We start from the raw sequence: 22,040 nt of genomic DNA, 5'->3' as shown, positions 1-22,040 counted from the left end.
TTGTCAATCACTTGTTTGCAAGGAATACTTTCAAAATCTTTACTTCCATGTACAAAAAAGTGTTATGACATTAAAGCAGAAGGGAAGGCAGAGAGATAAGGGCTTGACACTGCCCTTGGCTGGACACTTGCTCTGTCTTTCTTGGTCTGTCCTGCTCTCTGTGAATTTTTGAGGGGAAATTGTTTGTTACTTTTCTTTGAGAAAGGGAGGTTCAAGGCAGTGAGGGTGTGAATGGCATTGGCTGGCACGGGCTATATACACAGAACTCTGGTTTCCAATGTACATTTTCAGCACAGTTTGAGAGGCTGGAATTTCCAGATGACGTGTTCGATGTATGTGGTGGGGGTGGAAGGCAGAAAGGATCCTTTTTTTTTCAGGTTCACTTCTGGCTGTCAGTCAAACATAGCAATAAAATCAGCTCCAATTAAGGGGATATGCAAGGAATTTCATGATAATGTCAACACTCCATTCCATCAATACAGGGGTAAAGAAAAAAAGCTTTTTCTTTTTTTTAAAAAGGAAAAAACCTCCGTCACACTCAACTGTGGTATCACCAGATAAACAGTTAATCACAAAGGTACATGAAGTGGTTCACAATTCCTTCATTATCCTGTGAGGTTTTTCCTTTGTGGTTTTTTTTTTTTTTTTTTTCCTTTGGGGGCCCTGGTTTCTGTTTCATTTGCTTTCTGATTACTCCAGTGCTGACTTAACTTTCTCTAGCAGACTGCCTTCAATTCTCTAAGAGGTTCAGCTTCTCATCCATTAACCCCTTGCTGCAGGGAATCTCACTCACAAATCCTTAGAAATAGAAAACAGATAGAGAGACCAGATTACTCCATGGAGAAAAAATCCCAGCTCAGACTCACTCTCATCTCACTTCACCTCTTTCTGTGTGACATTAAAACATGTCCCAGTTAAAATAAGGCACTTACCAAGGTTCTTGGGCTTCTCAATATTCAATAGGTACTTTTAATCCTGTGTTTTACCACATAGGAGCTTATATTTATCTGTGATTACTTCCTTAGCTGCAAAATGGTCACAGTTACACTGCAACTGTACAAAAGCTGATCTATTTTGGATTTGTTGATCCAGCGAGAGGGGAATTTCCAGGGAGCACAGCTGCCCCTCTAACTGTACTGATGTGGAAGCATGTCAAATCTGTAGCTGTCAGATTGCTACTCCATTTAATCTACTCTCATGTTCATTGGTGAGATCTGCAATTTGTGGCTGCTCCAGCTGACCCCACAATCTACAAAGACATTTCAGAGGTGATTTTGACCTCCTCAACTCATATTAAGATTATCTGTGGTGCAGCTGTGGGTCAGGTCTGGGATGGTGCTTTTGTAACTTCTTGCCTACTTGGTATTCTGCTCTGTGCTGTTAATCCTGCAGAGGAGGATGATTTCGTCAGAATTTGATGTATTAAGCCTTGTGAACATGTCAGTGGTTTGGATGGGAGTAATTGTAGTTACATCCATTTCAGATCTCTAATTCAGCCCTCCTAAAATGCCCTAAAAGAAAGGCCCGAGCCATTTTAGCATAGCTGCATAGGGGTGAAAGGTACACAAAGTTAGGACTGTGCCTTATTCCCTCTCAATTTCTAGAGGGGGAAAAAAAAAAAAAAAAAAAAAAAAAAAAAAAAAAAAAAAAAAAGCTGTCCACTACTGATGAGAATGTGTTTGGAACGAAGAACCTGCTGGATTATTTAAAACTCTGCTCTACCGATAGCCAACCCTGGCTGTTAAAATGAGCTGTGTGACTACATTCCCTGTAAAATGTGTCTCCATTTCCTTTCAGGTTGGGAAGCTGATCCAAGAAGCAGCTGGAAGGAGTAATTTGAAGAGAGTTACACTGGAGCTGGGTGGGAAAAGCCCAAACATTATTTTCGCAGATGCTGATTGTAAGTCAGCACTTCCATATTTTTGCTAAAAACGTGATTGCATGATGTCTTTTTCCCTTTTTGTTTTGACTAATTTTAGGGCACATCTTTCATAAAAAGTAAAGTGAAGCAATACAGCTGTATCTAATGGCACTTTTTGATTTTACAGAAGCAACATAAGGTGTACTGTTTTTCTATAAAATACAACTATTCAACCCACAGATTCATAGTCAACAAGAGAGCAGAAAAAAGATTATCACTAAGCATATAGACATGGTGTTTTTCACAGTTAGTCCCACACACATTTGCCTTCCTATGCACTGCAGCAAGGTGATTTAGTGCTTTAAATCTGGAAATTCTGTGATTTTTTTGGTTCAAAGCAATTATAAAAAGGGAGGACATTTATGGACACTTGACTTGCTAATCTAGTCAGTGCAGTATTCGTTAAGTAGCTGTGAAGGGAGATTATTCCATTTTTAAAATTTTCCCAACTAAAGAACTGTGTATTGAACTATCCTCACTACCACTGTCAGCAGGGAGCTGAAAATTTTGGCGGGTGTGATGCTGTGCAGCTGAGATTTTTGGCACCTGAGAAGGTACAGGACAGCTGTTTAGGATAGGATATAAACATAAACTGGAAATTTCTGCTTAAATGATCAGCAACGAAATAGTTACAATGTTGATATCTAAATTGTCAGCAGGAGGTTTTGAAGTTAACACCCCGTTAAGATGAATGAGATGGTTCACACCTTGCTCTGAGCTCTTGTTTCAGGCTGGGTGCAGGCACACTGCACTCAATGTCCCTTCTGAGAACTTTGCAACCCCAATAAATAAACACATAAGGATTTGGTCTTCTCATTTAAAAGGGGGAAGTGAATAGAATGATTTTGAATAGCATGAACTGCAAGAGATGGTTACAATCCTGTGTCTATTTTCAAAACTTATCAGTATCTGAAAAACTAGGAAATCTTGATAACTTCCAGAAGCTTTTCTGCATGGAAATGCTTTACCAAGAGGATTGAAATTTCAGCCCAGTCATCCTTTTTTAGTCAAGCTAAAAAAGCTCTTGTCAGCTGGAGCCAGGCACAGATATTCCAGCCTTCTACCCCAGTTACTCATCTCCACCTCACACCAGATAACATCACACCTCAAGTGTCCCTCAGTCCTCAAGTCCTAACTCAGACTTGAACACCCAAACATTTCTAGTACAGTGACATGTGCCAGGGGCAGGTCTGTGTCATGACCTTCCATGGGGGAAGGACAACTGCTCTCTGGTATTCCCACAATTACAACCTCTAGCACTTGGCCTAAGATTGAAACTTCAAAGCTCTGATTATTTAAAAACAGCAATTGGCTCACTGTTCCAAAAGAGCTGTTTGTTCTGCTTGAGGAGCACCGTGTGCCAAAAGTTAGCAGAAAGCATGATAAAACAGTTGAAGGTTTAGTGCACCAAAAAACCAAAGAAGAATGGTTAGAGCCCCTCATGGTGAAAAACTGTTAACAATAGAGGGAGAAACATTAGTTAATCACAGCTATCCACTAGTGCTTTCAATCTCCATGGAGCTGCCAGGGGAAATTTGAATGTGGTCCAGGGAACACCCCACATAATTTTTCTAAAGACCACACTGAGGGCATAAAAAGACATTTCTGTTAGACGGAGTTGTCTAGAGTGTGCTGAAAGTAAGGCACTGCTGCTTTGTTTAGTCCATAAAAGATTGTACTTTAAGCAATGTTCCAAAGTGCTACAACTGGTAACAGAGGTATTACAGTGCTGTAGGGCATCACTGTTTAGGGATGAATTCTTTATTCTTGTCTAGTCAGTCATTACACCCAAAGTAAGAATGTGGCCTTGAATGTCTAAATATGACCAGATCCTCTCTCCTGCCTGGATAGAATGTGTTAGTTGTACCTCCAAGGAAGTTAGAGTAGAAATCAAGGGTTGATTGTTCTATTATAGACCTATAATTTTAAAGCCGTACCCAGTCATCTGCATGGGCCAAAAGGAAATTTCTGTGTTGCAGAAAAAGATTCTGGCTTTCTGGGAAGGATGGGTGTTGCCATTATCAAAGTCAAATTCTCCCATAAATTTGGTTTGCTGCAATTCTCACACATGAAGTATTAAACCCAGTGCCAGCTTGGGATCACAGACAAATTTTCCTCTCCTGAAGTGATCCAGTCAGATGTATTTATGTGGAGCACATCCAGCTTCTGATACTCCCTGAAGGGTTTTACTTGGTAAATGGCATGTTGCTGGACACTGGTGAAATTGTTCTTGCATATCTTACTCCTGTTGACTGCTAAAGCACCGTGTTAACTTTTCCAGTAGGAATCATCCTCATTTCTGACCTGACACAACTATGGGGTGTGTTGATTTACTTTTATTTAACCAAATCCTACTGCTGAAGTTTTGGGAATATGGCACTGTGTAATACACACAGCACTGGTGCAAAGGCAGATTTGCCCGTGGTGTTCCAGTGCAACATGTGCTGTGTCTTGGTTTTCAGTGGACTACGCTGTAGAACAAGCTCACCAAGGAGTCTTCTTCAATCAAGGTCAATGCTGCACTGCAGGCTCACGGATTTACGTGGAAGAATCAATCTATGAAGAGTTTGTTAGAAGAAGTGTAGAACGCGCAAAGAGGAGAGTTGTGGGGAGTCCTTTTGACCCAACTACAGAACAAGGTCCACAGGTAAAGGAGTGGGGCTTTGGCTCTACAGCCCAGGAGGTGCCTGGAAGTATTAAAACTTCACTAAGGCAGACGTCAGTCACTGCACACTCACTCAAGGTCCAGAGTAGCTAACACAATACATGCTTTCAAGATTAAAATTCTAAAGGAGTAAATAAGCTGTGCAGGTCTGAGATGTTTCTTGTTAAATAAAAAAAATCTTAGTTTAAATATCAGTATTTTCCTCCCAATTTTAAGAGCATGATTTGGATCTTCAGCCTCCAAAATACAGGTGTAAACTGTGAGAAGCTCCTAAAAGTCTCTGTGAGCACTTAATTGTAAAGAACGGTCTACAACCATAACTGTGCCTGGAGATCCAGGAATTCTAAGCAGAAGATGGGCATAACCAGAAATAAGTCTTTAGAAAATGTTCCTGCCACTAATAACCAGCTGGGCTTATAACATTTTCAGGAAGTTAATCTGGGACAAAAACTAATGACCTGCTTGTAAACTAGATTGCCTAGCAAGAGTGTGAGTTAAGTCACAAACATAAGGTGACACATGTTGAGAAGTCTGAGCCCAAAGTTCCAGTCAGCACCTGCTTGTAGGTCTTTGGCATCTGCAGCTCAAGGAGCTGTGATGGAAGCAGGAACCAACTCACTGGAACATGACTTGTCTGAAAAACCTGTTTGGACTCGGTTGTCAAGTACATGGGCTGCACATCAAACAGCTTTTTCTCTCTTTCAGATTGATAAAAAACAATACAACAAGATCTTGGAACTGATTCAAAGTGGAATCACTGAGGGAGCAAAACTTGAATGTGGAGGAAAGGGGCTGGGAAGAAAGGGATTCTTCATTGAACCTACGGTGTTTTCCAATGTAACAGATGACATGCGGATTGCCAAGGAGGAGGTATTCCCATGTGTGGGCAAGACCCTTTTACAATGTCCTAAATATTACTTTTTTTCCGTTTGTTCGATTCCTAAGACAAAAGCTTCAGAATGAAAATTATGACCATATTTTAAAAAATCTTTTCAGAACTCCTTATGCACACAGCAAGTGATATCAGCTTGGTAAGAAAGCTCCATTTTTGTCACTGACTGTAAAGTCTCAGATATCAAAGAGGAGATATGGGTAGAATGGACAAGTTCCCCTGAGGCACCTGGCTTAGAAAATTCATGCAGTTTTGCAGACAGATATCACTAAATTTTGCTGTGGGAAATTTTAAAGATTATAATAGGAGAGAGAAGATAACTAAGAAAGCAGAATGAAAAAAAAAAAAAAAGCCTCTGGGGGGTAGTTAATTAATTATTCATCTTTGTTGCAGATTTTTGGGCCCGTTCAAGAAATACTGAGATTTAAAACCATGGATGAAGTTATAGAGAGAGCAAACAATTCTGATTTTGGGCTGGTAGCCGCTGTCTTTACAAATGACATTAACAAGGCCCTGACAGTCTCTTCAGCAATGCAGGCTGGGACAGTCTGGTAAGCAGAAGTTATCCCACTCCTGCTCTTGAATATAAAGAGTTTGACTCACTAACATAATTTCACTTCGGTTTTGTACCCTTTGTTAAGAATATTTATGCAGCCCATCCTAGTGATGGCTCACAGCAGTGGGGAGGTGCTGGGGCTGCTCCCTGCTGGGGCTGGGAAGCACCTTGCCTCCCAGGAGCACGGCAGCCACTGCTGAGCGGCTTCACTGAAAACAAACGGGATAAACGATCCTTTCTGGGGAGCACAAGAATCCTGGGAGGTTTTACTAAAGGCACAAAGGATTGTGTTCTTTCTACAACATTAATGAACTGAGGGGACACCTCCTCTCCAGTCTTTAGGGACAGGGAATGCCAACTCTAGAGTTTAGTAGATTGCAATTTAGTATGTCAAACCTGAGTAAACTAAAGATCTGCAAGAAATTAGGGAGAAGGAGGGCAAACTCAACTCTAGCGGCTCTTTTTTATGAACTGGCACTGAGGTTTGGCAGCAGATTAACAGTTCATTACTGGAGATGTGTCCAAGGGTATGGTGCTCTCCTCCAGCCCTCACAGGTCAAATCCAATTCTCCTCAGGAGTAAGAAGCAGACTTGTTTTTGTAGCTTAAATCCCTCATTTATTTTCAACATGAAACAAGTTTGTTGTTACTAAGAGGTATGGAGTATCCTTAGCTCCACAAGTTTCATCCTCTGAGTTATCCAAAGGTCTCTGGCAGTGCAGCTGGACTTAATGCCTCTTCCTGTTACAGGATAAATTGCTACAATGCCTTAAATGCCCAAAGTCCTTTTGGAGGATTCAAAATGTCTGGCAATGGGAGAGAAATGTAAGTATTACACTGCTGTTTTCTAAATTGTTTTCAACTCTACAAGTTAATAAATATTAGTGAATGCTTCCATGCAAATTAAGATCCAGAAATATTCCAACCTGAGAATCAGGGCATAATATAAAGTGACCTTTAATCATCATTGCCAGTTCTAAATGCAATTGATTTGCATGGTAAGACCAACTTTTTTTTTTTTTTTTTTGTTTTTTTTTTTTTTTGTTTTTTTTTTTTAAATATTGCAAACTAACTTATTGGAATGCTCTTCTTATCCTGAAAGGTACTGAAAATTGCTGAGTATTTTTCTGAACTTGTATTCTGTGTTTCCTAGAGGGCTCTTCTAGCCATATTAAGCATCCCTTTTCAGAAAGACTGTCTCTTTGGTGCTTCTGAGTGCTTGTTGACTGGTTTGGTGTACTTGTTTCAAAGTTGTTTTGCCATTTATTGGGCCTCTCTTGGTAGTTTTTCTTTCCTTTCTTCAGTTTTCACTATATTCAATAATATAGGTGTATTTGAATTTTATAAAAAAGTTACCAGCTTGCAGATTTTTAAACAATGAAATCAGACAAAGAGAAGGAAACAAACGTGTTTACATCCCTTTGAAAAAAACCACTTGCCATTACAAAGTTTTCTGTCTTATTCCATTTAGCACTAAGTGCCAAATATTTTGAAATGGAGCTCCACACTCAAATATTGTCCCATGTACTTAATTTAAAGTCTTACCAGTTTCTCATTCTCATTACAATCACAAGGAAGTTTAGCAATTGCATCAGCCCCAGATTGGTTACATACCAAGGATTCAATTAGTTTCTGTGCAGGAGGTATGTGTACCAGATATGTCTCACCTAAGTTTTCAAAATAGCTTATGGCTAATGGCAAACTCAGCAGTAAAACTAAAGTAAGGTCAAACTCTTTAAAACTTTAAATATGCTGAAGTATACAATTTGATCTATAAAATAAGCTCTATGTAGTCTGAAGTATTTTCCCTCGTTAGGGAGTACTTTGAATAACACATTCATACTATTCACATTCATGAGTTATGAGGTGATCTCACACTGGCATAAATATGTCAGGTCATCTAACTCTTATCATTGTGAAAATATTCTAAAACTACTAAGCTTGATAGAGCACATGAGTAACTTGACACCCAGGGGTGACCCCATTGACTCCAGGGAGGTTCAACTGTGCAAGCAAAATATTCACATATCAATGTTTCAGAGTTCTTGAAAGGGGGGAAACCCAGGCAGCACCACAGCTCTCATGGAAAAAATCTGTGGTAATTATTGCACACTTGATTCCCACTACAGCTTTGAAAGTATTCATCATAAACAATAAATGTTTGGAATGGCAATAACCTCCATCTCACAAAGATGCCTGAAAATCTACCTATGAGTAATTATTCTACTCCTTTCAGAACCGCTTTGATCAGATATCACCTTCTAATTCACCTCCTCCACCCTCCATTAATACCTGCATACTTTTTATTAAAATGCCAGTTTCCTAGATTCTTTTTTTTTAAGGGATACATTTTACAGCATAAATAATGTTGAGTTGGGGAGTTCAAGAAAAAAAAAAGAAAGTGTCTGCACATAAGTGTGTCATTGCTAAGGTGACACTATGTTACAGCCAGATCATAACCAGGCCACTCTGCTGCCTGTACCAGAACTGCATTTTCTGGGACTTGTTTTGGTCCTGCATTTAAATTCACAGGTTTTCATCACACATGGGCAAAAAATCAACACAAAGTTGAGAACTTTCATACTCATTTTAGACTCTCAGAAAATGTAGCAGGGTATGTGTATCCTGCTAGAGAACCAGAACTCATGTACACAATACAGGTGATTTCTGATTGCATTAACACTACTAACAATATTCTTGTATCCTTGAAGAGGTCTAGAAGACACAGTTTTGGGATTTTTTTCATTCATGTTTCTTTAAAGCTTCTTATCACTACCTGGGAGATGTAAAATTTAACTCCTGTAACTAAAAATTTGGTGGTTGACCCCAGATAGCCACATGTGGCCATTTTTTAGTGGAGCTCCACAAAATTCTGGCCTCTGTTCCAAATGTCTTCAAGGGAACAAATGCCATTCTACTTCAGAACCCTCCTTTAATGTGATAGGAATTGTTATTGTCTGGATAGCGCTAAGATACAGCAGTGCACACCTGCATTCCAAAAAAACAAGTGCAAGCAGGAGAATGGCTTGGAGTTCTAATTCCCTTCTCTTTTTTTTTTTTTTTTTTTTTTTTTTTCTCCTGGATTAAGGGAGAGAAGTAATATTTATTCTTAAAAAGTGTTTTGTTCCTCTTTCCTCACACCTACACAACCAAGGGACAAAGGGACAGCACCATGCAGATTTGATGCACGGGCTCCTTCCTTTTCACAGACACAACCTTTGTTCTCACTCTGACACCAAACTGCAATTCCAGAAGACCCAGAGTGGCCATAGAATAGATGGGTTTGCTCCCTGTATTAGGCTGTGGGGACAATCGACCCCTTTAACTGAACACACACTGACTCTTCTGCTCTGAATGTCTGGCATAACTCATCTTCCTATTCAGCAAGTGCAGCTTTTTAACTTTTGAAAAATATTCGCCTTAGAATTCATCACAACTGTCCTTTTCCAAACTATAGACCAGAAAACAAACATGTAAAGCCCTGAAGCTATGAGCTGAAGAAACAGACAATAAATGTCACTAATTTTGTTGGGCAAAGATGAGAGATCAAGTGGCATGTACATAAAGTCACTTGCTGCTGTCATCTGGATTATCTATTGGTTTGCAAAAATGTGTCCAATGGGTGTATATTTTGTGTAAAATCTGCAGTGTAGAAGTAAATACAAAATGGGTTATGCAACACTGGGGGCCTGCAGAGGGGTGTAACTGCCTTAAACAGAGGCCTCTCACTCCATTCTGAATCACTTTTTAGAAGGAGGTTCTGAGGAATTCCTCTGAAATATTCTTTATGGCTCAGTTGGCATTAAATCCTGCACAGGAGAATCCAGAGGGGAGGCAATGTCAAATAGTAAGCATGCTAACATCATATCCATGCCATCATGTTCTACATTTTAATATAAGTAATACAGCAATACTGTGTGTGTCTTAGGGGTGGGAATAAAAATTCAACCAAGAAACAATTGTCTGTAAGAGCTCCTGCAAAAAAATCCCCCTTGAGTTAATATCGAAAAGATGTTCTACTTCCAGATGTGGACTGTACCTGTTTTGAGGTGGGGACAGTATTTGCTTTACATACACAGCATCTGGAAGACATATTATAACTTCACTAATGACATAAAGAGACTTCTCCATTACTCAAAATAGGTACAGGAAAATCGAGATTGCTGTACTTCAGAGAAGACAAGTGCAAGTCGCACGAAGCCATGCAACATCCACTCTAAACCTCAGCAGAGGGACCAAAGAGATGAGCCAGGCTGCAGTTGACTGAAAGAAAATAGAGTTCAGAAACATCACATTTTAAGCATAATCTATCCAAGATAAAGCAGAATGTGTTCCCCTCAGAGTCATGTGTCAGATGATTGGGACCTGGCAGGTGCCTGATCTCTAACAGTGTGGAGGTTCTTATGTAAGGTCCTGTGCCAGGACAAAATGAGGGATTCTACAGGGAATCATAGAAGGGAATCTGAACAAGCTGAACCCTCTTCCACATTATGGGCAAATGGTGATTTCTAGGGCTTTTTGCTATGAAGAAAACATCAGCAGGTTAGGAGTCAAGTTCATCTTTATCCACAGTTGTGAGTAGTTCATTTTTCATTGTGCCCAGTGTGGACCTTTCCTTTCTTGAATGCAATACAAACAGTAATTTCACTGGCCAGTGGGGTAGGTCTTGGTGTTTGGACATTTTCAAGGTATAGAAAGGAGAGAGGACATCAACTCACTTACAAAAGCTCCATCAACAGAGAGTGAGTATTTTTGGGTTTAATGTTCTGTATCTCCTTACCAAATTCTGAAGCCATCCATTATTCTTCTGACCTAAACTGAACTGAAATTTTGGGTTATATCTTAACTTTATCAAGAAATCACTTTGTAGATTTTTGCTTGATAAACAATACCTGGTATAAACTGATGCTGCAATTTGTTCTTTAGGGGTGAATGTGGATTGAGAGAATATTCTGAAGTTAAAACTGTGACAATAAAGATCCCTCAGAAGAACTCCTAAAATGACAAAGGACCGTGTTGTGCAGAAGAGCACATGATGCCACCTTCTCTATTCCTTATGGAGACCAGCACTCAGGAATAAAAAGTGTTACACAATATATATTTAAGAAATTAAGTTGCAACATATATACTGGGCACATAACTGCGTACGTAATGCAAACCAACTCTGCATGTTTTCATAAAACTCTCCTGAGAATCATTACATCTTTATAAAACAAATCATAATGAGATAAAATTGCTACTGGGCATCATTTAATAACGGTTTCAGCTATAAAACTGTTAAATGCAAATGCATGCACACACACATTTATCTCTTCCTTAAATAAACAAAGTAAGTCTTACTGCTTTCAGGCTGCCTTCTCAAACAGACCTGCCTTGTACTGACATTGTAGTTTCAATTAGGGCTCTACAAGCCAGATTTTACCCAAAACACTAGTAATGAACAACACAAACAAGTGTCATTAATGTTCTTAAAAAATAAAAGATTCTGAATCGTAATGTCCCCAAACCTGGTATAGTGGCAACTTTCCAATCAGCATGCCCACAGAAAGAGGTCAGACTGGGGAGGGAATCAATCTGCTGCATGGCCAATGAAAGCCAAATACTTACCAGTATTTGGCTTTCATGGCTCACAGCAATTTGGATTTCAAAGCTTATTTTCATAATTACTTTATGTCTTGCTATAAGCAAGAAGTCCTCCTTTATTTACAGGAACTTGAAGGGATTTACCTGCCTGCCAAAAGAGCAAGGCCAGACAGGGTGGGTGGGTGTTAACGAGAACAGGAACAGATTCCAAGCCTTCACAGAATATTTTAGCTTTCACTGCTTGTCTAGTTTTGTTGTTGTTGTTACTGTTGTTGCTTTCACCTTTTTTCCTTTTTTAAACAAATGTATGCACGCACAGGCTCCATTTATTTGTCTGCTATTAAACTGCCTGTGATTACACTGGGAATCATTAAGTACTTGTTACAGCTTTTACTAAATGATGTCTTGCCATCCTCACCATGCTTGTGCACCTCAGGTGATGTTACTGGCTAGTACTGAGCTTTCAATTACTGGGTTTTTTTGGTCCAGGACAAAAATATGAGGAAGTTCTTCCAGAACTGAGGTGTTTAAAGCCTGTCACATTATTACCTGCTGCCTACAGAATCTCTTCAAATCTATCACTGACAAACTAAACACTTTTTTTTTTTTTTCAGCTGCACAGCTCATCAATTCCCCAGTTTGTTTGGTTTTTTTTAAGATGTTTCATTTTATGTTTTAACTTAGAATTAAGAAAATCTATTTTAGAAGTACAGTAAATCATCCACACAGTGTAGCTGCATGATCTGGGGTGTAAGGACAGAATTACAGCCTCAGGTGTAAGCTTTCCTAGCTGCAGAGTCTATGCTATGAACTGTTGAAAACTCTAGCCCTGATCAGAAACTAACTTCTGCATGTTCTTAACTTCCTTTAGTGTCTGAGGAATTCCTCTTAGATTTGAAGTTGTATGTGTCCTTCAGCATACTGCTGGATCAGGACAAGAGTCTCCAGCACTTCGTAGTGTGGTGGCCCTCAATATTTTGTAACTCATGTCAAACTGTGCATGTGTTTTTAAGCAACACGTCTACATGTTGTTCTCAGAACTGATAGGACATTCACAGACATGGAGATAAATCAAAGTATTCCTGAGCTGTTAAATTCAAATGCCATATACTTCTACTGTAGTGTATGTCAGAGTGAAGAAAAACAAAATACAGCAAGTAAGAGATTAGTTATCTTTTAAACTGCAATATAAAATGTGAAAAAGGAGATTTTACTTCTTTTCTCCTATTTACTTTAAAAAGAAACTTCCTGTGCTTACAGCATTTACACCATGTACTCTTTTTGTATTCTTTTCATGTATTTTGTATGTCTCTGCTTTATTCCCAATACATTCAGGTAAATAATATAGAGTTGCCATTTTTTTCAACCCTGTCACTGCAGCTCCATTTGATGTACATGGATTTGTGAAATCCTTTTTTAGATGTACCATCTGCATGGATCCAACAAAACATTTTTCCAGTCCCTGCAGCTTTTTGTTACAGTTTTTAATCATGTATATAGTTATATGTTATTAAAAAAGTAAAAGGATATTTTCTATGAAGTTTTTTTCCATTAAAAAGGTTTAGAGAAAGACTTTAGACTGTGAGACTCCTTTATTATTGACAGAGCTATAAAAATATTAAAAAAAATATTTTCTTAGCAAAAGATCTGCTCTCACAGTAGCTTTATTTTCATTTGCAAAAGTGAATGAAGTAAAAGGCCAATTACATTTTCTGGAATATTATTGCAGCTGTATGAAAACACTTGCGAATTGCAGATCTAGGTCATAGTCAAAGTTCATCCTCACCCTTACAGTCATAAAGTTTAGCTATTGGGGCAGGTCTGAAGTCATCAAAACCAGTGGGATACCCTTGCAAACTGCTGCATCACAGCTTGATTTTTGGATAATGTTTTAAAAAATCATGATGCCTTTTCTTTCTCTAGTAGATGTTTCAAAGAGATTATTAAATTAACACTCAGACCATTTATGAAGCAATAGTCTACTTAACTTTGACTTCAAAATACTAAAATGGGACAAGGACAGACTGAATTCACATGGCCAGGTACTATACAACTCTTTCTCAGGCAATGCCTCTATTCTGGATTACTTTCATTGCCAGGAGCTGCATTCCTTTTTGAAATGGTGCCTATTTAGGTAAAATAACTCCTCAGTTAATACGGCCAAGCTACTTCATTGTATGGCAAGCAATGGTCATTCCTCAGTGTCACAGAATAAAACTGTTGGTTTAATCAACACTTGAGAGGCAACCACAATGAAGCAACTTGACTAGAATAGATGGGATAAAAGAGAACACTACTCAATAATAGGAAGGAAATTACATTCTTAGGAAAGAGCACTGTTCCTGAAAGTCTAGAATATCAGGTATATATTAGACAGAGTATCAGCTCTATTTAACTAGTGGCATGGACAACTCTGTGATGGGACCTTGTGTGGAGAATTAGCACTTTCCATATTCCCCATCTCTCTGACCCACTTGCCACCTGTCTCAGCACTCTAAGCAGTCACACAGGTACAAGCAATGGAGACCTTTTATGAAAGCAAAATGAAGGAAGGTTGTTCTGGAATCCACTGAAAACAAGGAGTGTCTTCCAGTGAAATGAGAAAAGTTTAGTCCATAGTACATAAGCACTCCACAGAGCTCCAGCCAGTGAAAGTGAATGTACATGGATTCAAGTGTACAGGCAAAGTGTACAGGCAAAGTAAAGGGAGAGTTTGGAACTAATTGTGCATTTCTTCTAGAAAAGGATGTGAAGAAAGGCAAAAAGTTTCAATTCTGTGGCCTTCAGACAAAGTAGTGGATATTGATACTACTTGGATAGCATTCACACATTTATTGGTGCCCTGTTACAGAGAATGCTCTTTCTCTTTCTCCCCACAGAGGCCAGGATGAAAAACCTTGCCTTGCATATGCAGTGACACTGTGTGTCACAGTACCCTGTTATTTCTCAGTTCTGTCCTGGAAAAAGACAACCATAATAACACTGAATTCAGGGCACCAGCTGAGCTAGAGAGGAAGTCAAAGACAAGCAATACACTGCACTTTTTACTTATGACTCTGCATGGTTACACATACAGCTCTGGAGAGCTACATTTACCACCTTACATTTGCATCCATACGTCTCCATTTACTGCATGCTAAGTCCATCAACACAGGAAGTTATTTTTCTCATAACAACTTCATACCACAATGACTGATATTCACAGTGCTGTATCTATCAGGAAGCAGGAAAAGCCTCTGTGGCTATTAGATGCCATCAGCATTCCCAACCCATTCAAACAGATTTCTCTCAGCACATTAGACTACAGCTGCATAAAACGCATCTTCCTCCCTTGTCCTCATTAAACACACAGTCTATAATTCTTTCTGTATCTTCACTGTATCTTCTGTGTCCGCTGACAGTGTACAGGTATCAGGGAACTGCGTGTGGCTCACCCAGAAAGCTCAGGAACTCCTGAAGCAAGTGTGGGACTTAAGCAGGAAGTCAGGCCATTTATAAGGATAGATTAGTCTAAAGTGAGAATAGTGGTATAACCTCACATGACTAAAGGATGGCTAGAATATGTTACTACTAAGGCTTGAGGCTTGGGGTCCCACTTCCCTCTTCCACCCAGCACAGTGTGGAGTGCTGGGATGCTGGTTTCAATTAGCACTTTCCTAATTTTTCTCAGAGGACCGGAACTGACACGCTGGAATTCAAGGTTAACACAAGTAACAGATGATTACAGCTGGCTGCAGCACAAGTTCAGGCATTTCAGTGGTGCAGAGCAGGTTAAGTATTTTGTGTAGCCACAGCTGCTGCACTGGGTAGTGCTCAGCACCAAGTGCCTGGTTATCTGTGCCTTAGGCCTAGAGGCTGGACATACACATAGGAGTGGGAATCTGTCCCAAAGACAGTGAGGAGAGGCACAAGGCTGATTTGCCTCTTCATACAACTGGGGTAAGTCACCACAACTGTCGCAAAATGTCCCTACCTAAGTTCCTTAGCTTACTGTTAGAGAGGGAGAAAAAGCACATCTACATGCCCCTGGTTCCTAAGAATGGTTGATTCTGAAATAATTCTGCCAGCTGAGTTTACATCCTGAACCCTCATTAAAACCCAGCCTCATCCCACTAGCACAGGTATTCTAGAGCTCAGTTCCATCATAAAGACCATAACTATTTTTTTCTGATACCATAAATTTAAATCCACTCAAGCCAGTACTGAAGAGGGACTCCACCTACAGTCCACTGCTGCTTTATGGTAAGCATTTGCACTGTTACTTTTCATGGGTTATTACAACGAGTTTCATCAAATAACAGAGGCTGGCTTGTACTGTGCGCAGCAAATGCATTTTTGGCTGTGCCTGCAGTGCCAGGAAGCACTCCAGGGAACACTTTTTTCACCTGATTTCATGTGAAATTTATAAACACATTATGGAGGGCCTTTGCCATCATCCAAAATACCCTGAAGTCACCAATGCCCAGGAAGGCTGGGACATCTCTGGGGACAATCTGCCTTAAGGATCAACTGAGTCTACATCACTGATATGTTCCCCAGTGCATTACTGTAATCATTCCTTCTACTGTCATTTAATCCTAGTATTTAGCATTAAGTCCTGCAATTCCAGGATGCTTTCAAGGTGTTTTTAACTGCCTGGAGTCTCTTGATGAGACACATAACATAAACCTGGATTATGCAACCACCACAGCAACAGACTGTAAGAGAAGCTCCAGCTGCAGGGGTTGCCAAGGAGGCTGTGCACACAGCAGGCTGGAGTAACCCAAAAGGGTGCTTGTGAAATGTTTGTGCTGCTGGCAGGCAGCACATTGCCAGGACAGATCACACATCATGCATTTGCACATCAAATGAAGCTGCACTGGTCTGAGAGCATGGGAAAGGCCTGTCTTGAACGGCATGTGTCCTACTTCCTAAACATGTATATTTTACACTTTACACTTGGTTATTGGCCAGATTGAAAGTACCGCAAGTTCCCCAAAGCTTGTCGTTTTGCCTTTGAAGTAGAACTGTTTGGATAATGTTTCCTTTGGCAATTTATCTATGTAACAAAGCAGGAACTTAACTGCATTGGCCTCTCAACAATCCTCCACTAGCTTTTGTCGACATCTTCATACTCTTGTGTCTATGCACTCTCACAGAATTTGATAATTTTTGTGACCTTGCTTAGCCCCTCTCCTCATCCCTTATGGTTCTGCATGGTGAGGCTGGTGCTCATGTTAACTCACTTAATTCTGGGGGTTTTCCTTGCTCTGTGTATGCCTGGCTGAGTTCCCTTTTCCCAGAACAGCGTAATTAGCAGGATGTTTGTGCTCACCTTGCTTCTGCTACCAAACAAAAAAGAAAATGTGTTTCTACTGCTTGCCCTTGCAAAAGAGCTCATGGTCCACCACTTTTCTCTCCATACTCTCACCATACCAAAAGACAGGACATAGAACAGGATGTCCTGAGATGTTTCTGCTATTTTCTGCTTTCTGTTGGTCCCAAACCTCTCCCACAGTCTTTGGCACTTGACATCTAATCTCAAAGCACAGTGAGTGCCTGGCAAGAGAGGCGTCCTTTTAGTTTTTGATTCTGAACATCACAAACAGTCAGGTTTCTCAGGAGGATGCTGAATGGAAAGGCACTCTTTGCTCCCATCAAGAAACTGCAGATAAGGGATTCTGGCTAAACCACTCCCCACTATAAATACCTAGTGGCATCTGACACTACTAGGTCAGAACTCACAGCTTGTTTATTCACCAGAGAAGATTGTGGCTCTCGCTCAGAGCTGGCTGGTGAGATGCCCGATCCCAGGCTGTACAGCTATGGGGACGAAGTAGACAGACTTTATTCAAATCAAGTATTCCAAGGAATAGTCACCAAATACTCTTCAGCCTTATTCCTCCAGCATCACGTGCACACATAGTCTATTTAAAATACACCCTGGCTGTGAAATCAAGGAGAAAAACATATTGTTGCCAAAGAAATGGGCATTATCAGAGCTACCAGTCTCTTGTTCCTGAGTAAGCTGGATCTCCTGAGCAGTACCAGGACAGCTCCTACACCACGATGCTGCATTGCCTCAGGGTTGCCTTACCACAGGGATGCCATGTCTGGTGTGAGGGAGGAGGCTGCTGAGAGCACCACGCTTCTTCTATCCTGGCATGAAACTAAACTGGAGCAAGACCCTTTCTTGAAAATCTCTCCCATGTTTCTCCACAACGCACACTGTGCACCTTAAGCCAGAGGAAGCCATTGCTACACTGCTCCTGAAAACTGCTAAATTGTCCAGGTCTCCAATACATAGAGAACCATCTACTCCCATAATGAGACTGCAGCAAAGCCCAGAGCAATTCCTACTCTATCTTTGCTGCAGCCCAGCCTTTCCAGCAGTTTTCCCCTTGCAGCATTTGCCTCCCAAGGAGAAACACATTTCTGGGGAAAAATGCCCAGGAAATACCACTGGTAAAATAGACTCTTACAGGAGTTTCCTTAGGGTATATCTGACAATCCACAAGTCCCATTAGAGTCCCTTTTGGGAACTTTTCTGATGACACTATTTCAGATCACTCGAGTGGGAAAATGACAGTAGCCTCCAGCTGCAAAAAGCCTTTCAAAAAGACACAGATGCACATATCTCCTGCATCTGTAGCAACTTCATAGTCAAGTCTCAGACAAATGTTTTAAGTTAATTTCATATTCCATTATAGAGACATTCCATTATAAAAACAACTATGACAAAAATTACTGCACAAACTGTTTCTCAGTGTTCAAAATCACCTTATAGCTCTTTCCTATGAAAATACCAAGCCTGTTTTCTTCTCTGTAGTGAACTTCATGTGTACTATAGAAGGGCTGGTGCAATGCTCTGCTAAAAGGCAGGATTGCTGGTTGCTTTCTATTATAAAAACACACAGAGCATCCTGAGCTCTTTCTCAGGGTTTTGGCAAAGAGGCTCTTTTACCTAACTGTGTTCTTAGGTAGAACAGCAACAAATGACTTGACGATTTGTTTTTACAATGTCCTCTCTGGGAAGACTAATTACCAGCTAACCTTCTAGCATGCAGTTTCAAACATGAAAAGAGTGAGGCCCCATTCCTTTTCAGGAAAAATTCATACTACAGACTGCAGAATCTCTCTGGGTGAGGCCATTTTGCTGAAAATTTCTAAAAGCTGTAGGATTATGGGCTGGCCAAGAGATTTCATGATGCTTTTAGAATTTTGCTGATAGAATGAAAAATTTTAGAATGAAAAATTGAGTGGAAAAAATCCCATGCTTTCCTCAGTTTTTCTATTTGTCTCTTTGGGGTAGTTATACAGTCACCAAACCAAAGCCACTCGAAATGCTGTTCCAATGCTGTTGAAGAGGTGTTTTGCTGACAAAACACAGAAGAACAAAGGAAAATTTCATGCATTAGTTGTGGAAGTTGTGTTCAGCAGCAAGAACCATGTTGCACAGCGCACTGTTTTGAGACACCAGCAGATTCTGCCTGAGAAATGAAATCAAACTGATGGGCTTCTTCCAATTTGTCTTTGTTTTACATAGTTTCAGGACAAGCAACTTTTCTTCCTTATTATTCTTCCTATTGGACTTCTTTCTCCCTTCTTAATTCCTCTTTCTCTTGGAGTAAATGGTGCCTCTCCAAAGGTTTGGGCTGAGGCAAAGCCCTGAATATGCATACAGTCTCTGCTGGTATTTTCCAGAAATTAAACATTGGGAAGGCCAGGCAGTAGCTTCTCATTGGACTGTGTTCCTGGGTGATTCAGAGTGCAGAACCAAGGCAGCAAACATCTCTGAGTTTTCTGGCTCAGGCACTGCAGCCAGTGTTTGGGAAGTCAGGATAGGGCTGTACATCTGCACAAGCCTATCTCAACCATCCTTTCCACTCCAACACACCTTTTCCCCAATTACGGTTATCAAGCTTTACAGCAAATAATTTTTTAATCTCCTTTTACTGGGCAACTAAGCAGCAGCAAACACAGTGTATGTTCAGAACTCGTTGTTCAAACATGTTTCATAACCTTTAAGATAAAAGTAAACTTGCTAGGTTTTTAAATCTTTCCCTGCTTTGAATGTTATTAAAGCTCTGGGAGACATGCTCGATTACTTTAGCTTGAGTTGCAAACCATTGCAACCACAGGCTAATTAGGATCTGAGCAACTGTAGATGCTGCTGAGCAGAGAGAAAAATTGATAAACCAGGACAAGATTTACAGATGGGAATGGAGAGTGGGAGGCTTAGATGGTTTTTCACTTCCTCTTTTCCCCACAGTCCTTAGCACACCTCGTACAGCCTCGTGCCCCCCTCCCAGTCATGCACTTGATCTCCTGCACAGTTTCCTCCTCTACAACTGTCCTTTAAGTGGTATTATTTTAGAAATTCAAATAAAAAGGTTCCTCTGCATATAAGACATCTAGTTACATAAACCTCATACAATATTCAGAATTTCCAGAATCCATATAAAATCCAAGCCCATGCATTTGCTTCAGCTGCTTATTTATGTCAGGGATTTTTAAGAAGTTCAGACCTGGAAAGAAACTTGTCCTCTCTTCATGAGACTGTAGATATCATCACTTCCTATGGAATACATTTACAACACAAACAGGCTTTGGATGATCTACAAACCGAAGTTACAAGAACTGTGGGAGTTCCAGTTACAAGGTAAGCATCCATTTTGAAACCGTTCTAATAAAATCAAGTTATTTCAGCTGCAATGGCCTGCAGGGACAACAATATTTGCTTTCTTTTGCAACATCTTTGTCATTGCTCCTTCATGGCACAAAAAAAGGAGAAGTTGCTAATTAATCACCTGATTATTTGTATGCACTTGATTAAAACCACACCATCACTGTCCTCTACAAACATCCTAGATTTGGTATAGGCCTTGAAGGTTTTAAAAGTAAAATGAAAATCTTTGAAGAAAATAATTATTATTATAATTTTATAGACAAGAAGGTGATTGAGAAAAAAATGGAGTAGTTCATCCCAAGATTACAGAGGACAATCTGCTGCAAAGGCTAGGCCTAAGCATGGATCTCCTGGCTCCTAGAGTGACCTGCTTGGTACTGGCTTGTTACTTCTACTATTGCAAAGGAAAAATTAATACATGCAAACATGTACACAGAGATGAGACCCTTGAAGAGGAATTCAGTTTGTCTAAAAATCTGTAGGAGTAGAATTTATACTTCTGACAAACTAAGCTGAGGAAAGCCCCTGAAATTCTTTGGAACTAATGATCTTTCAAGGCCCTATGGAGTCTGATTTTCCTTGTGACCATAGCCACACTAGCCACTCACTTTTACAAATTTAGACTCAGAGCAGCATCTCTCAGCTAATAAATAGTACCACCAGCTTTTACCACAGCTTGACCATAGACAGATGAGCTTTTCAGCACTTGTATCAGTCTCCTGCAGTTCTGGTGTGCTGTTTCCTGTTTCTCCACAGCCAAGTGGCAAGCTCCATCTTGGATACGCCTGTGATTTGTTTATTTTTATTATTTATTTCAACCCCCTGCATTCCTTTTCTCTCCCCATTCCCACAATTGCTCCCCACAACAGGTGAGTTTGCAGAGGACCTCAGCACTGTTCATCCCTGATGAGTTCACTGGGAACTGTGTTCAGCACCTACAAAAACCTAGGATATAGAGGTATTTGGGTATCTGTGAGGCATTAACTCAAGGAAGCAATTAGGGATCAGTTTGGGCTGGTTGTGCTTAACACCAATTAATTGCAGCCTGACTAAAAATCTTCGAAAAGCTGAGTCTAGAGACGGAACCCAACCCAAGATTCCTAACTGAGGTCCAGCCAGTGGAGGCAGTGGCTTTCAGGGGAGAGCTCTACCCTCCTAAGGTGACCCTGTTGACTGGATCCTTTAAGATGGCAGCTGGAGATGAGACACACAGAGCAGGTGTCAGCACGTCCAGCACAGACATATCCATTTAGAGCAAGATTCATCTTGTCCAGGTTCCTAATTTGGGAATCTTATTTTAATCTTACCCTGATTAATTCAAATCACAGCCAATGCTGTATGTTTTTAACTCACAGCTATTGATGGCTGATGGCAAAGCTCCATAACTACGTATGCAGTGTCACCCTCAGGGAATCCTGATTAGAGCTTCTTACTAACTGTTGTGAAATCCTGAGGACTGAAAACACCAAGATGCCAATAAACAACTCCACTGTAACACAGGTACATTAATGTCTTGAGAATGTTAAAAAAAAAAAAAAAAGGAAGAAAGTGCATGCTTTTAAGTAAAAAACCCTATAATTTTAGAAAAATTTATATAGAGAAAAAACACATGAACAGAAACTAGCAGAAGTTCATTCTGAGTTCTTGACAATCACCATCCTAAAGGTTAATGATTTTGTAAAGTAAACAGATAGTTCATGTTGATATGCTTTTTCTTAAACTCTTGCCACTTAATTATTTTGGTTCCTTATGCACC

The 22,040-nt window shown here is 40.1% G+C and overlaps 1 protein-coding gene and 1 long non-coding RNA gene across 2 annotated transcripts in view; one reads left to right on the top strand and one right to left on the bottom strand.

Moving 5' to 3' along the window:
* ALDH1A2 (aldehyde dehydrogenase 1 family member A2) overlaps nucleotides 1-11,372 on the top strand; it is a 52,155-nt gene extending 40,783 nt beyond the window's left edge. Inside the window, exons 8-13 of the mRNA XM_066328507.1 lie at nucleotides 1,798-1,900; nucleotides 4,384-4,568; nucleotides 5,292-5,456; nucleotides 5,872-6,029; nucleotides 6,784-6,858; nucleotides 10,960-11,372. Coding sequence (XP_066184604.1) covers nucleotides 1,798-1,900; nucleotides 4,384-4,568; nucleotides 5,292-5,456; nucleotides 5,872-6,029; nucleotides 6,784-6,858; nucleotides 10,960-11,032 — 759 coding nt within the window. The 3' untranslated portion in view covers nucleotides 11,033-11,372. The remainder of the gene's footprint in view (nucleotides 1-1,797; nucleotides 1,901-4,383; nucleotides 4,569-5,291; nucleotides 5,457-5,871; nucleotides 6,030-6,783; nucleotides 6,859-10,959) is intronic.
* The window catches only part of LOC136367104 (uncharacterized), a 37,363-nt gene that overhangs the window by 9,943 nt on the left and 5,380 nt on the right, over nucleotides 1-22,040 (bottom strand). The gene's annotated exons all lie outside the window — the stretch shown is intronic.

This window comes from Sylvia atricapilla, chromosome 13 (assembly GCF_009819655.1).
Source record: "Sylvia atricapilla isolate bSylAtr1 chromosome 13, bSylAtr1.pri, whole genome shotgun sequence".
Classification (NCBI taxonomy): domain Eukaryota; kingdom Metazoa; phylum Chordata; class Aves; order Passeriformes; family Sylviidae; genus Sylvia; species Sylvia atricapilla.
The sequence above is the reverse complement of the archived record's forward strand: the minus strand, read 5'-3'. Positions and strand labels throughout refer to the sequence as shown.